The 22180-nt window shown below is 45.6% G+C and overlaps 2 protein-coding genes across 4 annotated transcripts in view; one reads left to right on the top strand and one right to left on the bottom strand.

The window, feature by feature from the left end:
* The window catches only part of ATR (ATR serine/threonine kinase), a 125689-nt gene extending 116657 nt beyond the window's left edge, over positions 1-9032 (bottom strand). For both annotated transcript variants that reach the window (XM_068280778.1, XM_068280779.1), the window contains exons 1-3: positions 8877-9032; positions 6416-6507; positions 1065-1214 (exon numbers count right to left, since the gene is read on the bottom strand). In XM_068280778.1, the coding sequence (XP_068136879.1) occupies positions 1065-1214; positions 6416-6507; positions 8877-8938 (304 nt within the window). In that variant the 5' untranslated portion in view covers positions 8939-9032. The remainder of the gene's footprint in view (positions 1-1064; positions 1215-6415; positions 6508-8876) is intronic.
* Positions 9033-9049: 17 nt separating this feature from the next.
* Positions 9050-22180, top strand: part of PLS1 (plastin 1) — a 165105-nt gene continuing 151974 nt past the window's right edge. Inside the window, exon 1 of one of the 2 annotated variants that reach the window (XM_068280783.1) lies at positions 9050-9103. The gene's annotated coding sequence lies outside the window, so the exon portion shown is untranslated. Of the gene's footprint in view, positions 9104-16826; positions 16914-22180 lie in introns of those variants that run through there. The other variant, XM_068280782.1, reaches the window with a different exon arrangement.

The raw sequence follows: 22180 nt of genomic DNA, 5'->3' as shown, positions 1-22180 counted from the left end.
GGTTTAGGGCCCATGGCCCAGCAGGCAACCCCAAGTAAGTCTGCTCTCAGGATTTTTATATAATTTTATATATACGTCCACTGTCCTGTCATGGATTTTCTTATTACATGTGTAGGATGCGATTGTGTCCACCACTAGCATAGGCACCCCTGAATGAGATTGGCCTTGTTGGGTATTTTGTTGGATATGTGGAATCAACAAGCTTTTTTTTTTGGAGGAGCACCTTTAAGTGTTGTTCTATATGAAGTATTTTTTACATCCCAGCCACCTAATATGCTAGAGCTCTGGTTCAGGTCCTGCAAATATTAACAATCAGGATATAGTGGATTTATTGGAAATGGTCCTAGCTTCATGTGATGCCCAGTGATCTAGTGGTTATCACTCCCCCCCCCCCCCCCTTGCAGTGCTGGGTTCAGGTTCGTATCCCAGCCAGGGCACTGTCTGCATGGAGTTTGTATGCTCCCCCGTGTCTGTGTGGGTTTCCTCCAGGAACTGTGGTTTCCGCCCACATCCCAAAAACACACAGAAAAGTTAAATTGGCTTCCCCCTATATTGGCCCTAAACTACGATACATGCACTACACAATACATACATAAACATATGACTATGGTAGGAATTAGATTGTGAGCCCCTCTGAGGGACAGTTAAGTGACAAGACAATATACTCTGTACAGTGCTGCAGAAGATATTGGCGCTATATAAATACTAAATTATCATAAAAATGTCCGTACACAACTTGAGCCACACAACCACTAATTAACCTTTTCGGCAACTCTTACACATATCCCAGATGAAGGTTGCAAACTTATGCCACAGTATTTAATTTATACATTTCATAAAACCAGGACAGCCACCGGGCCTGGGAGTGATTAGTAAATCCGGCTCTGAATGCCTGATTCTATTGTCAGGGGTGATGGCAGATGAACATTTCAGTCAGTTCTGTGAAAGTTGAATTCTATTGGTTGCTTTGGCACATTGGGTTTTGTCATATTGAGCCAGGCAGTGAGTAGAGCAATGTTTTAGTAATAACATGGCAAGTACAGACATCAGTTAGGGAAGCTTACCAATACAGCTGCATTCAGCTTCATCCTTCTGGGAGCTTCCTATGGAACTGACAAACATACGTGGAGATGATTTCATGATGTGTTGAATGAAGTCCAGCAGCATCACTGAACTTGGCTGAGATTCAACATTCTTGGACAGTTCCACAGCCACTGCAATATAAAAATGAGTACAATATAATCAGCTTTGGTGTTAATTTTTTATTGGAAATGAAAAATAACATATAAAAAATCAGTTATGGTGGTAAATGAAGGACACGGGCTAAGCTCTGATCTCAGATCAGTATTCCTAACTTTATTATAACAGAATACCCAAGCAGCTCAGTGACCCAAAACCGCTATAGTAAACCTCTATCCAGGAACTCTGCATATCATTTGCAGGCAGAATAACCAGTGGTTACTCAACTTTTATTCAGTCATGTCCCTTAAATGTTATGATTGGAAAGACACACAGAAAAAAATCCTCAGAATGGGCTCCTCACCATGGAAGTCTGCCTACAAGACAGTGCCTAACAAGATGCATTGTGGGAGATAGAGAGAAAAAGCCTTGGGCCTCCACTGATGTAAAAGTCTGCAATGGAAGATGAAGGCTCTTTTCCATACATTCTCCTTGAACAACTTAAACACAAAGGAAAAAGTATGTACAAAGTACAGTTATCCTGACTCATTCCATCAGGCCCCTGAATCCCCCCCCCCCCCCCCACACACAATCCACATTCCCGAGCATGGAAAAAAATAGACTTTTTCTATTCATCCTGCACCCCTTTACCCTCTTAGCCACTATGTGACACTGCTGAGTAGAAAGTATGCGGCCTTTTTATTTACCATTTATGGACAGTAAGTCTACATTCAATTGCATAGTACTCCAAGTGGCAAGGGTAGAGCAGTGGTAGTGGTTGTAAACAAGCAGAGTTTTGGCATAGCTCTTCAAATCACTCATCTGCCAATGCCTGCACATGCTATCCATTACCAAAGATGGAATCTTTGACAGAGGTTGCACAGTGCTAATATTAAACGGGTGGCTAAAGTTTAGGTGGAAGGATGAATATAAAATAGGATATTTGATAAGAAGCGATAGTTTCTTTTCACTCCAGCAGGGTATCACTAATGTCAAGAACCATGCAGGTCGGTACTGTTAAGGTGGTGGAGCCCCACACTTACAGACTCTTTTCAGGCTGCATGTTGCTTATTGTAGCTTTGCACACACATTTATTTCTATGATATTATGCATTACCTACTGCTTTTAAATTCACTTAAACTCCATATTTTGATGAAAAAAATATTATTAGGAATCATCATTCCTGTTCCTAAGAAACAGGGCATCTCCGACCTCAACAATTTCAGGCCTGTGGCCCTGACGTCAGTCATCATGAAGTCCCTAGAGAGAGTGGTCTTATCCATCCTCAAGCTATCCACCTTGCCCCTACTAGACCCACTCCAGTTCGCCTACAAGGCAAATAGGTCCACCGACGATGCTCTAAACATTTGTCTGTAATTCATCTACAACCATCTTGACAGACCAGATGTGTATGCCAGAGTACTGCTACTTGACTTCAGCTCAGCATTTAATACTATATGCCCATGCATCCTCCAGAATGTTCTGGCCACACTTGGGGTCCACTCCACCCTACGCCTATGGATCACAGACCTCCTCTCTAACAGATCTCAAGTTGTCAGGCTGGGGGACAGCTACTCGCGATAAATGATAACCAACACAGGGGCACCCCAGGGCTGCGTCCTGTCCCCGCTGCTGTTCTCCCTCTACACAAATAACTGTAGAGCCACAGTAGACTTTGTGAAGGTCATAAAATTTGCCGATGACACCACCATTGTCGGCCTCGTCACCAAGGACAACATCCAGGATTACCAGCAGCTAGGGTTGCAACGGTAGGAAAATTCACGGTATGATAACCGTCAAAAAAAATACCACGGTATGACGGTATTACGGTATACGGTATTACGCAATTATTCTCATTCCAATCTACCTATAAAAATGTCAAAAAAACAACAATCCCAAACAGTACCAAAAGTAAATCTCATTCTCCCTGTGTCACATGACTGCCTATGGCAGAGAGGGCAGATAATAAGGCCATTTGAAAGCACAGAAGGTTAATATGTCGGCTTCCATAAATCAGGAAGTAGAAACTGTGCAGATTTATTTTAGGATTTGTATCAGCTGTAACAAAGAAAGAAATTGCTGTTGCATATCTTTGAGCAGAGAGGACGTTTTGAGTTCAGGTCCACTTTAAAAATGCTGGTGGTACACTTTACTATACACCTTAGTGTACCAGGGATGAAGCATTGTGAAAGTTTTATATATACCTGCGGCTTCCTCCAGCCTCATCATGTGCACGGATCCCTCCCACGCCGCCATCCTCAGCCTTTTCTATCGCTGGTATTGAGTCCGGTAACTTGAGCCAGTTGCGGCCAGTCTGAGCATGCGCAGTGCGTTCTCTGCAGCGGAGAATAATACTACGTAGGCATAGTAATATTTTCTGCCAGAGACAGAGGGAGCGCACTGCGCATGCGTAAAACTGGCAGCGACTGGCCAAAGTTACGGGACTCAGTAACAGCGATAGAAAAGGCTGAGGATGGCGGCGTGGGAGGGATCTGTGCGCATGATCGGGCTGGAGGAAGCCGCAGTTACCTATAAAACTTTCACTATGCTGCGTCTCTGGTTTCCTTTAAAGGATACCAGAGCTGAAAAATAAAATGCAAATGGGTGGAGCGGACATGAATTAGGTGAAGTCCTGTGCTAAGCCACTGCGGACGATTTCTTTTAAAAGTAGGGGGACAGAGTAGAACAGGGGGGAGCGGTGGGCATGAGGACACATGACATCACACAAACACACGTACATCAGGCAGACGCACACACACACTCACACACTGTACACACACACACACACACACACAACATCACAAACATATACATCAGGCAGACATTCATCCATCAGGCAGACATAGCTCAGGCATCACACACATGCCATACATTACACACTGGCTGCATTCAAACACAGCACCTCTCACACAGCAACATTGCTTATCTTGTGTCATAAGCTTCAGCTTGTCCACGTGCAGTGTGTCTCTCGCTCCTTCTCCCGGGCGGGCGGGCGGCATACTCATTTTCATGGGGGAGGAGAGCTGGACATTCCTTTGAACACTGATCTGTATCAGTGTTTATGTCAGCTCTGCAGTCGGGGGAGGCAGGGGGCTGCATACATCTAGCAGGAGGGAGAACGGGCTGTTGCTTTTTCTCATTTCCCGTATTTATTTAGGTAGGAATGACCTGGTGACTCCCCCTCTGCCTTTGTGGTACAGTCCACAATAAAAAACCACAAGCGGAAACATTGCGGGCGGGGGAAGGAAAGATCTCTGTGTGCTCTCCAGCCGTGGCCGCCCGCGTCATCACAGGACGCGTATCACCACCCAGCTCCTGCACTCATGTCGGCAAGCCTCCCGCAATCAGGAACTAGCTTTGGGAGCTTGCCTTCCTAACGGAGGGAGACGGAGAGCAGGACAATGCCGGAGCGGTGGCGGGGGAAACGGAAATGCAGCCTAAACCGGTATTTCCTAAAAGTGCTTACCGTGATTACCGTGCATTGTAAAACCATGGTATACCGCGATACCGGTAAATCGCGGCAACCCTACCAGCAGCAGGTGGAAAGATTATGCCTCTGATGCAAGAACAGTCTGGTGCTAAACACGGCCCAAACCGTTGAGCTAATAATTGACTTTCGGAAGTCCGCTCCCACCCTGCCTCCCATCTTCATCGATGGCACCGAGGTGGCCAGAGTGCCCTGCGCTCGCCTTCTGGGTACCACCATCTCCAGCGATCTCAGTTGGAGGGTCAACATCACGTCAACCCGGCTGAAAGCCCAGCAGAGACTCTTCTTCCTCCGCCAACTGCGGAAGTTCAGCATGGCACAGGAGATTTTAACAAGTTTCTACTCTGCCACCATTGAATCGATCCTCTGCTCTGCCATCTTGGTCTGGTACGCGGGAGCCACCGTCTGTGACAGGCACAAACTACAGAGGGTCATCAGGTCGGCGGAGAGGATCATTGGGATACCTCTTCCCCCACTTGACCACCTGTATAACGCAAGACTGCGTGCCTGGGCACTGAATATCGCAAGTGACCCCTCACACCCTGGCCATTGTTTCTTCACCCCACTTCCATTGGGCCGGAGACTTTGGGCCATCCCCACCAAGACCACCAGACACAGGAACTCTTTCTTCCCTACGGCCCATAGCCTCCTGAACTCCCTTAAAGAGACTCTGAAGCGAGAATAAACGCTGCTATCCCGCGGCTAAACGGGGGTCCCTTCACCCCCAAACCCACCCCCGCAAAACTTGGTAGTAGATTTAGTCGTAAAATTTTCTCTTCCTGGTGGCAGGGATAACGGCTGCAGCCCTGCCTCTAGTCGCGTCTATCAGACGCGCATCGCCGCCTCTCCCCCGCCCCTCTCAGTGAAGGAAGACTGAGAGAGGCGGGGGAGAGGCGGAGGTACACGTCTGATAGACGCGCATGAGGCAGGGCTGCGGCAGTTAGCCCTGCCCCAATGCGGAAGCGCTCCCCGGCTGCACGGAGGGGCTTTGAGGGTGAAGGGACCCCCGTTAAGCTGCAGGATAGCGGCGTTTTAGCAGGGGCACACATGCCCCTGCTATCTATGAAGTGTGAAGCGAGATTTATTCTCGCTTCAGACTCTCTTTAACTTCCTCCCACCCTCCATCAGCGCCCTTCCATCGACATAGTAGCGGACTGGAAAAATGAGTTTTCTTTTCCCTCGAGCAACCAATCATCATATTTAACCAGGGCTGTGGAGTCAGTACAAGAATCTTCCAATACAATACAATACAATAACATTTCTATAGCGCTTTTCTCCCATAGGACTCAAAGCCCTTAGGCTCTCTCAGATTCAGTAATTGGTAGTAGGATGACTCCAACTCCTCAGTTTATGAAACCACGACTCCAACTCCGACTCCGGGTGCTCAAAATTGCCCCGACTCCTCGACTCCAACTCCACAGCCCTGTATTTAACTGATCGGTCTTTTACCGCACTCTTGGTAGACTCCGGCAGAGCCTTTGAAAGATGTATATTGTTGCTGAATGTATATCTGTGTATGTATATATTTGAGAACAATGGATTCTCGTCATGTTCTTTGTATTCTGTTGCTTTTCCTTTCCTGCTTTTCTGTCTATGGACCGCTCTGTATTGTGACAAATCCAATTCTGGGCATGACTCAGTCATGCTTGGCGAAATAGAACGATTCCGATTCTTCTAATCTGTGTGGGTTCCCCAAAGTTTTTTCTGCTGTTTTAACAAACAAACAAGCACGTCTTCTGAAATACTTACCAACATCCACATCAGTAAGGATCCGGTCTATGAACTGGCACAAGATCTGTCTTGGTTTCTGAACAACAACGTCATAAGATTCAGGGTTTGCGCTGAAACAAAATTGTATAATTAATGAAAATGATTGGTGCTTGTTAAATATGACACCACAATAGCCACTAGTCATTGTGCACTTCACTATATCAACTCCCCGATCTCATAGCTTCATGTGCAAGGTTAAAGCAGACCCTGAATCAGCCGACTCCCAGTGCATGGCCCCGCCCACCCAAAATAAAAAAAACAACCTTCTGTCTTTTTTATTGCGATAGAGAAAACATAATGGCTTTTTCAGGGGGCAGGGCTAAGTGCCGGAAGCAGGCTGATTCAGGGGCTTCGGGAACAACTTCAGGGGATAAGACAGGGCAGGTAATTCTAAATTGGATATTTGCTTTCAGCAGAACACTGTTTAAAGGACAACTGTAGTGAGAAGAATATGGAGGCTGCCATATGTATTTCCTTTTAAACAATACCAGTTGCCTGGCTGTCCTGCTATTTGGCTGCAGTAGTGTCCAAATCACACCAGAAACAAGCATGCAGATAAACTTTTCAGATATGACAATAATGTCAAAAACACCTAATCTGCTGCATGCTTGCTCAGGGTCTCTGGTTAAGGCAGGGGTCACACTTATCGGCTTTTGTACGCGTTTTCTGCACAGAAAAACTGACTTCAACTGAGAAACTGACATCTTGCGCAATTTGTCAGTTTTCTCTATAAATTACATTAGCTGCTGTAAGGCAGGGGTCACACTTGTCTTTCAGTTTTCTGCAAAGTGTAGAAAACTGAAAGACAAGTGTGACCCCTGCCTTATTTGAGGCAGAAGATCAGCAGGACAGCCAGGCAACTGGTATTGCTTAAAATGAAATAAATATGGCAGCCTCCATACAACAGTACAAGATAAAAAAAACTGATTTGATCAGCTCCTGATTTTACCTATTGTTGCATACTTTTTATTATCGTACACGTTGCATTCCGATCGCATTTCCATCTGCGTGTAACAATGTGAACGAGGTGTGGTGAAATTTTTTGCAACTTTATAAGATTTTGGACTTATTTATAGGTATAGCTATCAGAAAGTGCAAACTAATCATTGACTTCAACCTATCTGTATCAAAAATGCAACCTAACCCTCTTCTCACACAGAACCCTCCCCTCTTGTTTAACTAACAACCCCCCAACCCCTCCCCCTGGAGGGAACGAAACACCCCTTGTTGCTCAACTAATAACCCCCCTTGGAGGGAACAATTCCCCCCCCCCCTCCCCAGGGAAGAATCCTCCTTCTTGCTTAAAGTGAACCTCCGGACTAAAAATCGACTCAGCAGCACTGAAAAGGCTTTGTGTTTCTTTAACAGTTTCACAGCATCAGAACTTTGTTTCTCTTGTACAAACCTCATTTTTAGCTGCACAGAAGAAAACTGCCAGGGCTTTTTTCTCCTGATGCTGTGCAAAGCATGATGGGATTTCTGATTTTGTTGTTCTTGTTCTGCTGTTTTGGTGCAATTTTTTTTTTTTTTACATTTTGAATTTGACATTTGAAGCCTAGCGTGTGCAGCTGGGAGGGTTAATCAGGACACAGGATAGTTGGAACTGTGTCTCCTACTCCTTGTCACCTCCTTTCAACCAAAAAGATGGCAGCCCCCATGAATCACAAACATTTGCCTGTTCTTTTAAAACAGGGTGGGTAAGAGATTATATTACCTATCTATTCTAATTAACATAACTAATGTAACTTGATGACAGTATGTTTGTTTAGGCTGAAGTTCCCATTTAACGGGAACTGTGGTTGCAAAATATTACAGGCGTGATAACAGAAAGAAGCTGCGCCTGCGCAGTTATACACTGTCTGTACAGAGCACATGCGCTGTATGGCAAGTTGTAAAATATAATGGGCTACAAAATCTTTTATTACAGAGGCTTCAATCTCACCACCACAGTCCAAGAGATATAAAAAATAGCATTTCTTCCCTTATCCTTTTTTAGCTCAACTCCATTTAGTCATAGATAAGGAGAAGCTGTCTGTCACTTCTGTATTGATATATGAATCTATGTCAGCGAAGCCACACTTCCTGTTCCTATATGAGGGAAAATAAAAGGAAGTGAGGTCAAAGCCCACCACTGGAGAGGCTGGTATAATCAATAACACCAGCTATGAAGTTCTGCTCTTTTCCACTTGAGAGATTACAAAGAAAAGAGTTCTGAAATTTACGTTTTCCTGACAGTAGTCTATAGCTTCCAACTTAATAACTTTAGTTGTTTGTTCACAGCTCTGATCTAAAATCAGTAAAAGTATATTCAACTGTTTCCCTTCTAGTAAGTGGTGGCTGCGAAACTGCAGCAGCACTACAACTCCCAGCATGCCCTGCCAGGACTATGGTTCCTCAGACCATACAAAGGGAAGATCGCGGACTTCAGCTGTGTATGTACCTGGCCAGTTCCCGTAAGGCCGGGATCATTGAAGCCATCTCCAGCCCAGGATCGGCCGCCATGCTGGCCGCTGAAGAGCACAGCAAAGTTCCCGGCTTCTCACTCCGAATGTACGTCAGGTTGCAGAACTACGGTGGCGGCATCAAACCAAACTTCCTCAAGGACTGCGAGAGTGCAAGAAGGGGAGAGCCTGGCGGGGGCGGTTCTGTGTACTACTATACAGTATGGTACATCTGTGCGCAGATATACAGCAACAACTGATGCTGCTGTATAAGAGTTATTACACTATGATGATTTGCCATTCACTCACTGCTGACTTGAAAAACGTGTTCTACTTCTAAACACAGAAGGATGTGTACCCCACAGAGGCTTGAGGACTTTTATTGTTTTTAGCTATTCCTTCCAATTGAGAGGTGTAGAGATGAGTTCAGGCTGTAAAGGGTTTGGGTTCTTTCAGGCCTGGGACCCACTACAAAGCGCTATCGCAATCACTAAATAATGATTTGTGGGAGCGATTTCCCTGCTCCTATGCAATACATTGAAATGGAAACGCTCCCAAAATGCTGCATGTCCTGCGATTGAGATTTGCCTAATCGCAATCGCTCTAGTTGACTCTGTCCCATCCATTTACATTGGCAGAGTGTTTAGGGAAATCGCTTGTGCTTAAAAGTGATCCCTAAGCACTCAAAAAAACGCTGTAGTGCTGGGGTGTCAAACTCGGATACAAAGTGGGCTGAAATTGAACAGTGTGACCTAGTCGCAGGCCAACATCAATATGTACTGGTTGCCTTCCTCCCTTACAAAGTTCCCAGGTGTCTAATGGCCCCCCTCCCTCCCCTATACAGTTCCCTGATGTCTAGTGGTCCTCCCTCCCCCTATACAGTTCCCTGATGTCTAGAGGTCTCCCTCCCCTATACAGTTCTCTGATGTTTAGTGGTCCTCCCTCACCTATACAGTTCCCTGGTGTCTAGTGGTCCTCCCTCCCCTATACAGTTCCCTGGTGTCTAGTGGTCCTCCCTCCCCTATACAGTTCCCTGGTGTCTAGTGGTCCCCCCTCCCCTATACAGTTCCCTGATATCTAGTGGTCCTCCCTCCCCTATACAGTTCCCTGATGTTTAGTGGTCCCCCCTCCCCTATACAGTTCCCTGATGTCTAGTGGTCCTCCCTCCCCTATACAGTTCTCTGATGTTTAGTGGTCCTCCCTCCCCCTATACAGTTCCCTGATGTCTAGTGGTCCTCCCTCCCCTATACAGTTCTCTGATGTTTAGTGGTCCTCCCTCCCCCTATACAGTTCTCTGATGTTTAGTGGTCCTCCCTCCCCTATACAGTTCTCTAATGTCTAGTGGTCCTCCCTCCCCTATACAGTTCTCTGATGTCTAGTGGTCCTCCCTCCCCTATACAGTTCTCTGATGTCTAGTGGTCCTCCCTCCCCTATACAGTTCTCTGATGTCTAGTGGTCCTCCCTCCCCTATACAGTTCTCTGATGTCTAGTGGTCCTCCCTCCCCTATACAGTTCTCTGATGTCTAGTGGTCCTCCCTCCCCTATACAGTTCCCTGATGTCTAGTGGTCCTCCCTCCGCTATACAGTTCCCTGATGTCTAGTGGTCCTCCCTCCCCTATACAGTTCTCTGATGTCTAGTGGTCTCCCTCCCCTATACAGTTCTCTGATGTCTAGTGGTCTCCCTCCCCTATACAGTTCCCTGATGTCTAGTGGTCCTCCCTCCCCTATACAGTTCTCTGATGTCTAGTGGTCCCCCCTCCCCTATACAGTTCCCTGATGTCTAGTGGTCCTCCCACCCCTATACAGTTCCTTAGGGCCCATTTACACTAGAAGCGTTTTCTGAGCGTTTTGCGATTGATTCGCAGTTTTTTTTAAATCGCTCCCATTCACTTTCATTAAAATCGTGAAAAAATAGCCCAGAGATCACGTACGTGGAAAATCGTGTCGATTTTTCCACGATGAAAGTGAATGGAAGCTATTTTTAAAAAATGCTAATCAATCGCAAAACGCTCAGAAGTGCACTTCTAGTGTGAATGGGCCCTTAGTGTTTAGAGCTTCCCCCTACCTCCGCCATATGGTTTCCCTAGTGATGTAGGGCTTCATCCCCAGTATAGCTTCCCTGTTGGTCTAGAGTGGGCCGAACATAATGCAAAGTGGGGAAACCACTTGGGGGAGAAATTTATTGGCTCTGAGGGCAAAATTTGGCCCACAGGCTGGAGTTTGACATGTATGCTCTAGTGGGTCTCAGCCCTTACACTGTGTCCACAATACCCCAAAACAATGCAATGATATTCCTATGGTGCTCTCAGGTTGAATGCGGTGCAGCGGCTTCCGACACAGTAATGCATAACATGCTATATGTTTAACAGGCAATGTGTGCGTTTACAATGCCAGCGAAGCATACTTTCACTGTACTGTATATTCACATCCCAACACAACTTTTTGGCACCGTTGGTATCTTACCACAATGCAATGTACACAGTGTGAAAGGACCTTTAAGGCTCTTTCACACTACAAAACGCACAAATCTGATTTTGCACATGTGTTCCTGTTGCACGGCATGCGCATCGCTGTGTGTTATAGCAAGAATGTCAGCAGCCGCAGCACATTAGAACCTGACAGGAGAATGTGTGCATTGTACGAGAAAATGTTCCTGGCTGCGTTACATCTCAACATTCGGGAATGCACAGCTCTACTGTGATTGGTAACATGAAAGTCTATGGACTATGTTACTATGCGTGTCACCATTATGTGTAGTGTGTGAAGGGAACCTAAAAGCTCAGTTATGACGCACTGCGCATTCGTGTCAGTTATGGCGCACTACACTTTGGGCGCAATAGGCTTGGTAACATGAAAGTCCATAGACTTTTATGTTGCAGTTCACAGCACAGCTGTGCGTTCCCACACATTGCGATGTAACATAGCTGGACACATTTTATCGCACAATGCATGCAATTTCCCGACAGATTTCTGATGTGTCAAGGCCACCGACATCTGCATTATAATGCACAGCGATGGGCACACTGTGCATTGGGAACACATACACAAAATCGTGTTAGTGCATGTGTTATGTTGTGTGAATGAACCCTTTTTGGAGGGTTTTGTTTTTCTCTGTTACAGATCTCTGTTATGGCGCAGTTAAGCCAATGGTCGTGACCATGGGAGATCTAACCTAAATGAGCATCTCTCTGGTCAACTACTATTATTTCCTATTAGTAACAAGAGTAAACAATATTTTGAGTCATCTGTCATGTACAGGTGTGATAATATCTGTGATTTCTGCTTGGCTTCTTTCTCATTTGCATTCATAATTAGTGTGACCTGAATTTCAGCTAGTGGTTAGTGAAAATTACGTACATTTGTTTCCATTCAGGTTCACAAAACCACTGATATCTGAACACAGATCTCAGGTTAATAACACCTGTTGTAGTTCTGTGCCATTCAAAAATAGTAATTGACACTACAGTACAAAATAGTAATTGTTTTAATAGCAGGTTTGTGGAGCTGTGTTTAGACAAATTTGTCAAAAGCTGTTGACACACGTGTCTCTATAGTCATTTATTGCTTGCTCTTGTGGCTGTGGTGTACAACAGCAGTGCCAGGAGTTGTCCATTTTTTCAATGAAAATGATATCATTGTGTGCCAGTGTCTCTCTGTAGGTTCCTGATGTCATGTGACATACATCTGGTGCATACAGAGGGATGCTTCTGCATGGTGATATGCTGCAGTGAAGAAAAGGAGATAAACTGTTGCTGGACTATAATTGTGCTGAATCTGGCCGCACTTCTTTCCAGGGGGGGGGGGGGGGGGGTGGATCTGGCCACACTTCTTACTAAAGGGTAGGGCAGATACTGGCTGCACTGCATACCTGGGAGGTTGTTGTGAACAACACTTTAATAAGGGTGGTGGGCGGGGGGGGGGGGGGGAACAGATACTGGCCGCCAAGGCCGGATTTACCATAAGGCACTGTAGGCACGTGCCTACAGGTGCCTGATGATGGAAAGGCGGCTCACTCAACTCCCTCAGTGCCTCCCTCTCTCTTTCCCTATGCAGAGTCCTGATGAGAGTGTAAATGAGAGGTTACTCACCCTGCTATCTGCATTCAACTCACCAGATCTCCCTTCAGTCAAGTGCACCTCTAGCTACTTAATACTGAGGATACCTCTAACTACCTAATACTTGGAGGCACCTGTAGCTACCTATGACAGGCAAGGGAAGTAAGGGAGAGGTGGCAGCTTGGCCAGCCAGCACACTGCGGTGCAGTTTGGCAGGGGTTCGTAGGATCATGGAAGGCGAAGTCTAAGGTTCCAGGACATCTGTGCCTATAGGTTCCTGTGAGGTAAATCCGGGCCTGCTGGCCGCTCTTCTTATATTGAGGGGGAACTGCTGGACTTGCTTCATTCAGGTAGCAAAAACATTTTTCTGGTTGAACTTGATGAACGTAGGTCTTTTTTTCAACCCAAATAACTATATAACCCTGTGCATGCCTTACCATCTGTTTTAAAATAATTAGTTTGCTGAAAAAAATCTCACTGTCTAGTAAAGCAAACTAGAACACAGGACAACAACAACAAAAGATGTACAGCAACAGCGCTGCCTTCATCTATGGCCAGAGTGCTCCACCCCACTCATATACAGTAGCAGGTACACATTAAAAAATAATTGGGGAATCAAGGGTTTTGTTTTTTTTTAAGTTCTCTGTGTACTCTGCATTATTATTATTGTGTATTTATTTACTATATTTTTGGACCGTAAGACGCACATAGGTTTAGAGGACAAAAGCCAAGGGGAAGAAAAAAATATTAAACCTAGCGTGTCCATGGTGCAGGAGCGTCTTGTGGAGCTTCCCACCCCAATCCCCCCAATTATTATGTCCCCCTTGTACCTTTTGAGTCCTTCTTGTGCCTTATGACCCCCTTGTGTCTCCCTTGTACCTCGAGTCCTCCTATGTCCACCCTGTATCTTTTGTGTCCACCTAAGCGAAGCAGGTGGTTTCGGCACACGGAGCTTACCACTGGACGCCAAAACCAGGCGCCCCATAACTGCATTGCTATGCTACGTGGGGCGCATAAAAGTAATTCGAGTTTCCGACGATCGCCAGACCCTGAATTACACCTCCCCTCCGAGTTGCAATGGGGGAATAGTATTTAACGCCACCAATACGTACGCCGCCTATGTCGCCCTTGTGTTCTCCTGCATCTCCCTTGTATCCTCCTCTATCCCACTTGTGTTCTACCCTTTCCCCCTTGTGTCCTCCTCTGTCCCTCTTGTGTCCTGCTCTGTCCCCCTTTGTCCTGCTCTGTCCCCCTTTGTCCGATTTGTTTTCTCTGGTGTCCCCCTTGTTTCCTTCTCCGTGGGTGCCTGCAGCAATCAGTGACACCTAGTGCTGGTCGCGTATAATTATGCAATCAGGGGAAGCCAGCGCTAGAGGAAGCAAAGGGAGAGAAGATGTCGCTGATCACTGTAGGCACCCATGGAGTAGGTGAGCTGCCGCTTCTGCTGTGGATTACTCTGCACGGGCTGGGGGAGCACAGTACAGGGAGTCCCCAACATTGCCACTGGGTCCATTACATTTTTTCTCCTCATGTTTCTCCTAGGTGATATTTTCACACCTTGCCAATAAAATGTCCTTGAAACCACCAGCAAGCAAGAAAATACTCAAAATAATGATGACAGTACTTTTCACCTATTTTTTTTTTTATATACTTTTTCAATTGCAAAAATCTTAAGTCATTATAAAAAGAAGATACAAAATTATCTCCTAGAAGAAAACTCAGGAGAAAAAGTTTTTTACATATGGCCCAGTGACTTTCTCTCCCCAATTTTGGAGGAGAAAAAGTGTGTCTTATGATCTGATATACAGTGCTTATATTTTAGTCAGCGCTTTCACAGTGTTTATAGTAATGTCACTAAGTGCCCCTTAGAGGAGCTCACAGTCTAAAGGTGGCCATGCATCTAGCGATTTGGCTGTACGATCGACCATTCAATTTGATAATTTTATCGAATCGGGAGAGAATCAAATTTGTATTCCAGTATGCCCAATCGATGAAAAGTGGCTGATATGTCGATTCACCCAGCTTAGTCCATTGAACAGGGTGCAAGATATTGGTCGATCGCACAGGAATCGGCTACTGTTCACATGTCATTCGATCAACTCTGAATTGATTTTTGCATTTAGAGCATGGAGACACAACATCGGTCTGATCGATTAGTGAAGGTGAATCGCATTGAATATTGCTTGTAGTGTGTTGGCCACTATTCAGTCAACTTTCAATCAACCATACTGAAGTAGATCGATCAATAAGGTCGATCTCTTTGTCGATTTAATTAGAATTGCTTGATGTATGACTACCTTAATCCCTAGCACAGTCAGTCATTATCTTATATTTCTATTGTAATCTTGTTAGGCCAAATTTTGGAGGGGGCCAATTAACCTATCTCTATGTCTCTGCATTAATGCACTACAAAGCTCAGGTGAATTGTTAAAGGATACCCGAAGTGACATGTGACATGATGAGATAGACATGTGTATGTACAGTGCCTAGCACACAAACAACTATGCTGTGTTCCTTTTTTTCTTTCTCTGCCTGAAAGAGTTTAATATCAGGTATGTAAGTGGCTGACTCAGTCCTTACTCAGACAGGAAGTGACTACAGTGTGACCCTCACTGATAAGAAATTCCCCTTTTTTACCTCTTTCTTGCTCTCAGAAGCCATTTTCTGCTAGGAAAGTGTTTTATAGTTGGAATTTCTTATCCGTGAGGGTCACACTGTAGTCACTTTCTGTCTGAGTCAGGACTGAGTCAGCCACTTACATACCTGATATTTGACTCTTTCAGGCAGAGAAAGAAAACAAGAAACACTGCATAGTTATTTGTGTGCTAGGCACTGTACATACCCATGTCTATCTCATCATGTCACATGTCACTTCGGGTATCCTTTAAGTATGTGCATGCTAGGTATACATGTGGGAAGTGTGGAGCACACACTGTACATAGTTGGACTCAATGTTGTATGTTCTTTTTAATGGTCTGGTGACCTGGTTTGGTTGCCCTCATACTGCAGTGTGAATTGTTTGGCAAATAAAGTATCCATTTTTTTGTGTGTCTTGTCATACGCCTTGTTTGATCTAACCCTCCCAGGTTCAAGCTTGACCTTATGAATAGAATGAGGTTTATTCTTCTGTTTGTATAGGAGTAGTGACTATCATGGCTTAATTACCCCCGTCAATGTATTCATTCCTTGCACAAGATATCTTATTATTGACAGAATAGCTCTAATTACTTTGTGATCAGGAATCGCGCCATTAACTCACAATTATTTTCAGAACTACATGCAGGAGTTGCCAATAGCTTGTATCAGCACTGAATAACCATCACGCATTGTTAACACTGTTGACATTTCTGCTTACGATGTAATGGAAGCTGCAGCAAGCCAATCAAGAGTTCTAGCTAGCTACCAATCAATTAGCCTAGAGCTGTATTAAAGCAAACCTGAAAGTGAAAATAAACTGATGAGATAAACAACTATCTATAATCCTGATCTTGAAGACTTGTACACACGCTTGATTAAAGTCGGCTGGGGCAGCCATTAACCACCGCCTCAGCCAATAATCGAGCCTGTGTACAGCGGCCCTCAACACACCAGCAAACCACCCCGTGGATCACCTCACCCCCCCCCCCCCCCCCCAGCAACTGCTGATCCCATTGTCTACAGTACACCTCTCCCCTGCCCGCCGGGTTATGTCTCAGGCGACATCCATGAAAGGTGGACTTTCCTGAAGTACCATATTCTTTGTTTGGTTTTTAATGTTATAAATCTGGCCTTGAAGTTTTAACTGTTTCAGGTGCATGACAGTATTTTTTTAGTTTTATTCCCATAGACACAAATCTTGACTCAAATAACTTTTTTATGCATTTGTGGTTTTCTCAGCCACACAAGTTTTATGATCTTTAATAAGTGAGACGTCTGCTGCAGTCCATCTTCCCCAACTGCAGAGAAACTGTCATTTATAGTCCTAAATTACAAGAAACACTGGTAAGTTCAGCAGAATTGGTATTCTCCATGCACACGCTTATCTCATCATGTTACATGTCACATAAGGGTCACTTTAAGGCCTATTGAGGTAAAAAAAAAAAAATACAATTCTGTATCTTTGTTTCACAAGTGTTTTATTACATTTTCCAATAAACCATAACAGCTGAAACGACCTTTCCAAGTGAAGGTATCATACAAAACATGTAGGCGTTACATCTGAGAACCCTCCCTCCTCCCCCCACCCCTCCCCCCTCTGCCCACCCCTTGGTCACTCCTGCTTGATATGTTTGAAATCCAATTGCGTAAGTCCTAGTATCTGCTAATAAAGTCTTTCATGGTCAAGTACGTTGAGGGTGCCTCAAGCCCGAACTTTTAGCCTGCCTAGAGCGCCCAATAGGTCTGCTTTAGCATACCATGAGGTATATTTGAAGGGTTGCATTAGATGATGTAGGTCTGGATCCGACATTGTATGCAACAAGAAGGGCAAATTCTGTATCTTTGGATTAGGCATTAGAGACTATAAAAAAACAAAACATTTAATACAAATCAATTGAAAAGATTAAAACACAGCCACAGAATATCCTGTTTCATTGAATGGACAATCAAACATCTATGGAGGGGGTATGTAGTAGATAAGAATTCCGCTGCACCGATCTCAGGATAAAAGTCCAATTTTCATTGAGGCAATTGTGGACAAACAGCAATACAGCTCACGCTTATCGGAGGAAACTTATGGCTCCTTAGTCATAGCCTATAATTGCTATGACTAAGGAGCCATAAGTTTGCTCCTGTAAGGATCCCTCCTGCTGGTTGCAGCGGAGCTGCAGCCGAGCAGTTTTGATTTCTCTACCTACATTTGGTTGCTTGGTTTTGATTGCAAATACCAAAGACTCTCGTGGCAATTGCAATCACACTGCAGTTCAGAGTAGCCCAGGATGTTGTCATGAATCCACCGAAGTCAAACAGCTGTGGATTCTTGCATGCATGTGGTTGCATAAACTGGCATGCATTGGTAATGAAGATCCCTTCCATTCACACACAGCTTACAGCCTTCAATCAGTGTAGCACAGGATTGCATGATTACCATTCAGCTGTGTGGGAATTTGTATGTCTGTTCCCATTGGCTGATGTCCATGTAAAAGCCTGTCTCTCATTCCAGACCTCGTCTGACATAGCATACAGCTTACCTGAGTTGTTGCTGGGTCCATGCTGTGATATTGTATTTTGTATTGCTTTGCATTACCTTGCCTGCCTGGACGTTCACTGCACCTCCGTGGGTCAGTGAAGTCTTACCATCCTGCTAGTGGGACACTGCCTTCACCACATTGGTGACTATAGCAGCGGTTGCTATTAGTTACGCTCCTACCTGTTTGTCTTGTCTGTATCCGTGTGGATGTTTGCTTTTGCTAGGCAAACAATCCTTCTGTCTGTCTGTTCCTGCTAATCCTGTTTCCTGTGAACGTAACTATAGGCTGCGGTTGCTATTAGTTACGTTCTTACTACTTTGTCTTGTCCAAGTCAGTGTGGGTGCTTGCTATCGCTGGGGCAAGATTAGATTGGCAAGCATTCCGTCTGTCTCTTTTGTTACTCAGTCAGAAGCTCAGGACTGTGATCGTCCTGAGCAACCTGTGTGTCTTGTTCGCTAACAACCAATCTGTCTGTCAGTGTATTGTCTTTCTTGTTACTCAGTCAGAGGCTCAGGGCGGCGGTCGTCCTGAGCAACCATTGTGTCTTGTTTGTTTGTGGCTGTTATTGGAAGCCCAGAGCTGCGGTTGCTCTGGGCAATCTTGCTCCCTTATCCATAACTCCTGTCGTGATCTGTATAGCCTCTTCCATCACCCAGCTACATAGTCTTGTTTGTTCTGGTGGCCACAGCTGCTATACCTTGCACCTCCAAGGCCTGGGTGTAACCGTAGTTGGGCAGGTGTTGTTTCCTCACCTCCTGTTCAAGCGGGGATGTGCCACATAGGGTGAAGAAGGTGGTGATAGATTGGGGCATAGCAGCTGAAAAGAAAGCAGGAGATTTGCCAGGCATTACAGCTCCGATACGCATAAACTGTATTGCTGTTGTCCACAATTGCCTCAATGAAAATTGGACTTTTTGTAATGATCCGCTCAGCTGGCTGCACAGGCAGCCAGCTGTTTGACCATTCCTTATGTCTGAGAGATGCAGGTCTCTGGAAAAGAGACCTGGCTTCATCTTGTAACTTTCAGAGTTGCTTTGCTGAGGAATTTGCATACATGCAAATTGCTCAGCTGTCTCATTGGAGGGCTGGCAGTATAAAAGCCTGCTGCTGACCAGAAGGCTTCGCTGGTCATAATGGTTTGTTAAATCACTCCTGGAGTGTCAGCCTTTCCTGTTGGATTGTTGTAGCTAGCTTAGAGTAATTCTGGGGACTGCACTAGGCAGCCTCTCTAGTGCACTTAGCCTGCTTATCTGTTTTGTCTGTATTGTCTCTCTGTTGCGATTGTCCTGTCGCCAACGGTGGTCGTCAGGAAATCGTTCGGTCTGTCTGTGGGTGCTAACCAGGGCAGCGGTTGTTACTGGTAGCCCCTTCTGTTTTATCTGTCTTACTTGGATTGCACTAGCCTCTGATCGCTTTCTTGGAGTATAGCTGGAGCAGCGGTTGCCACCGGCTATCTCATCTGTCTGTCTTGCTTGGATCGCACTCGCTCTGGCGGAAAGAGCAGTGGATCCTGCTAACTCTGCTTCTATACTTGGATCGCACTCGCCCTGGCGGTAAGAGCAGTGGATCCTGCTAGCTCTGTTACTTTACCTGGATCGCACTCGCTCTGGCGGAAAGAGCAGTGGATCTTTCCTATCCTACTTCCCGTCCGTCTGTCTGTCTTGTCTGATACGAACGCTTGCTGTAGGCTCGGTGAGGTAACCGTTAAGCAAGCGCTCGCGTTCTCTGTTTCGTGTTTGTGTGGCGGGTGTTAGTTAGGCGTGCTTGTCTCTGTTGTGCTTAACACGCGGAGACCGCGCTGTAAACGCGTTCGCTGTTGCGAATGAGTGCGGTGTTCGCTTTTAGTTAGCGTTTGTTATTTTCCTTATCTTCTCATTGTACAATTTGCTGTGCCTTTGCTACTCTCATGTCCTGTCTTGCTTAAGCCTTGTGTCACCTCTGGCAATCTCCTCTCTCGGGATTGCGTTCCTACTTTGTTTCTGCTGTTGTGTGTGCACCGTCGCGGGTTGGCGACTAGATTGGTGCACATACATACATATATTCTGTCTCTGTGCTCATTCTCATTCGCAATCGCTTCTCTTGCGATTGCGTTCTCACTTGGTTTCCTCTGTTTTGTGTCCACCGTCGCAGGTTGGCGGCTAGATTGGTGGACATACATACATTCCTCATCTGTGCTTATTCGGTCTTGTGTTGCTGTTAGCAATCGCCATCTCTTGCGATTGCCTTCTCACCTGATCTTCATGGTTGTGTGTTCATCGTCGCAGGGTGGCGACTAGATTGGTGGACACACATACCCTCTGTTGCTTTGATCTCTCTCTTTCAGGGCTATCTTGCCCTGCATTTCTTCCCTTCGTACAATTCCTGTCTGGCGTCTGTGGCAGGGCAGAGGAGCTGTTCCTCTGCACTCCACAGCTCCACCTGCCGACAGGAATTTCCCTCTACAGGTGCATTGCACCTTTTTCTGGGTTCTCTCAAATTATACGCTTGTGGAGGATTTCCGCAGTGTCAGCGCACGTCCTGTGCGCTGACCACGGAGAGAATTCCACAATCGTTACACTTTTATCCTGAGATCGGTGCAGTGGAATTCTTATCTACTACATTTTCCTGGCTCTTTGGTGTTCTGCTCCCGATCACAGTAGGTGCAGTGGTTGCAGCGACCTGTTTCCTGGAATCTATGGAGGGGGCCCTCATTTGTGATTATTTTTTATATTGAATTTGTTTTTATAGAAATCTATGTCTATTTACTTTATTTAAAGGTTTTGTGATTGTGTATAATAGGTACATAGTTATATACCAGTAGTTAGTTTGGATGAAAAAAGACTTCCATCCATCAAGTTCAACCAGAGGGGAAAAAAAAATCACTGTCCTTTGCCGACACACATATTTTTTTTAATTTTTTTTTGCAATGAACCCATAAGGGAGGTTTCTAATAAAGTGTGCAGAGGGGGAAGGTGAGCCTCACTACTTACCTACAGGGTGCTGCGCCTCTGGTCCCCGGCCCATATGGTATGCGCCATCTTTTCCTTGGACAAAGAGCATCTGCCACATTTAGTAATTCCCGGGAGTATCCCTCTCGCACATGCCACAATGCATGGCGGGAGATGTAGTCCATGGATGGAAGTATTTCCCTCTACTAGCATCAACAGACTACATCACCCAGCATGCATTGCAGTGCGCACTCAAGAGATACTTCGGGAACTACAAACTGGCAGATACAGTCCATCTAAGGAAAAGATGGCACTTTCCATCTTTTCCTTAGATCAGGGGTCCCCAAACGTTTAGGGTCGAGGGCCGGGTCAACATACTTCAGGTTGCTGGGGGGCCGGAGTATACATAAAATGATGTATTTGTGGGCCACACAGTGAAGCATACCCAGGTGACAACCTGAAGTCCAATTGGACAGCAGTGTCACCTGATGTGGAATTTGATTGGAAACCAGCAAATTACTGCTCTCTGGCTTCTATGTGGATGGGTGGTGCCAGCAGTGCTATTCTATATGTGGACCACTAATATTTAAAGATGTAGCTGACCGCATCTATAAGTAATACGTTTTGTGTGTGGGGGGCCGGCAAAAGAGCCTCAGGGGGCCACATTCGGCCCGCGGGCCTTAGTTTGAGGACTACTGCCTTCGATGGACTGAAGCACGGAAAGCGCCATCTTTTCTTTAGATGGACTGTATCTGCCATAGTTTGTAGTTCCCGAATAATCTCTCGAGTGCGCACTGCAATGCATGCTGGGGGATGTAGTCTGCCCGAGGACCAGAGGAGCAGCACCCTATAGGTAAGTAGAGAGGGTTACCTCCCCCCTTCCCCCTGTATAGGCTAAGGACTGAAGGATCAGTACCCTGTTGGCAAGTATAGAGGGAAAATGATGGTGCTCAGAGAAAAATTCCTTCCTTACTCCAGAGTCCAGATGGCAGTCAGATAAATCCCTGGATCAACTCCATCAATAACACAATCAGCTGCCTGAAAAATGATTGGAAGTTAGCACCTTGCCCACCCCAGCTATCATTTTCATCTGAGCAGAAATTTGCATATTAAGCAAATCTTGCACCCAATACTGGTCACAATGACGGTGGGT

Source organism: Hyperolius riggenbachi, chromosome 4 (assembly GCF_040937935.1).
Source record: "Hyperolius riggenbachi isolate aHypRig1 chromosome 4, aHypRig1.pri, whole genome shotgun sequence".
Lineage (NCBI taxonomy): Eukaryota > Metazoa > Chordata > Amphibia > Anura > Hyperoliidae > Hyperolius > Hyperolius riggenbachi.
This window is presented reverse-complemented; position numbering and strand designations above follow the sequence as displayed.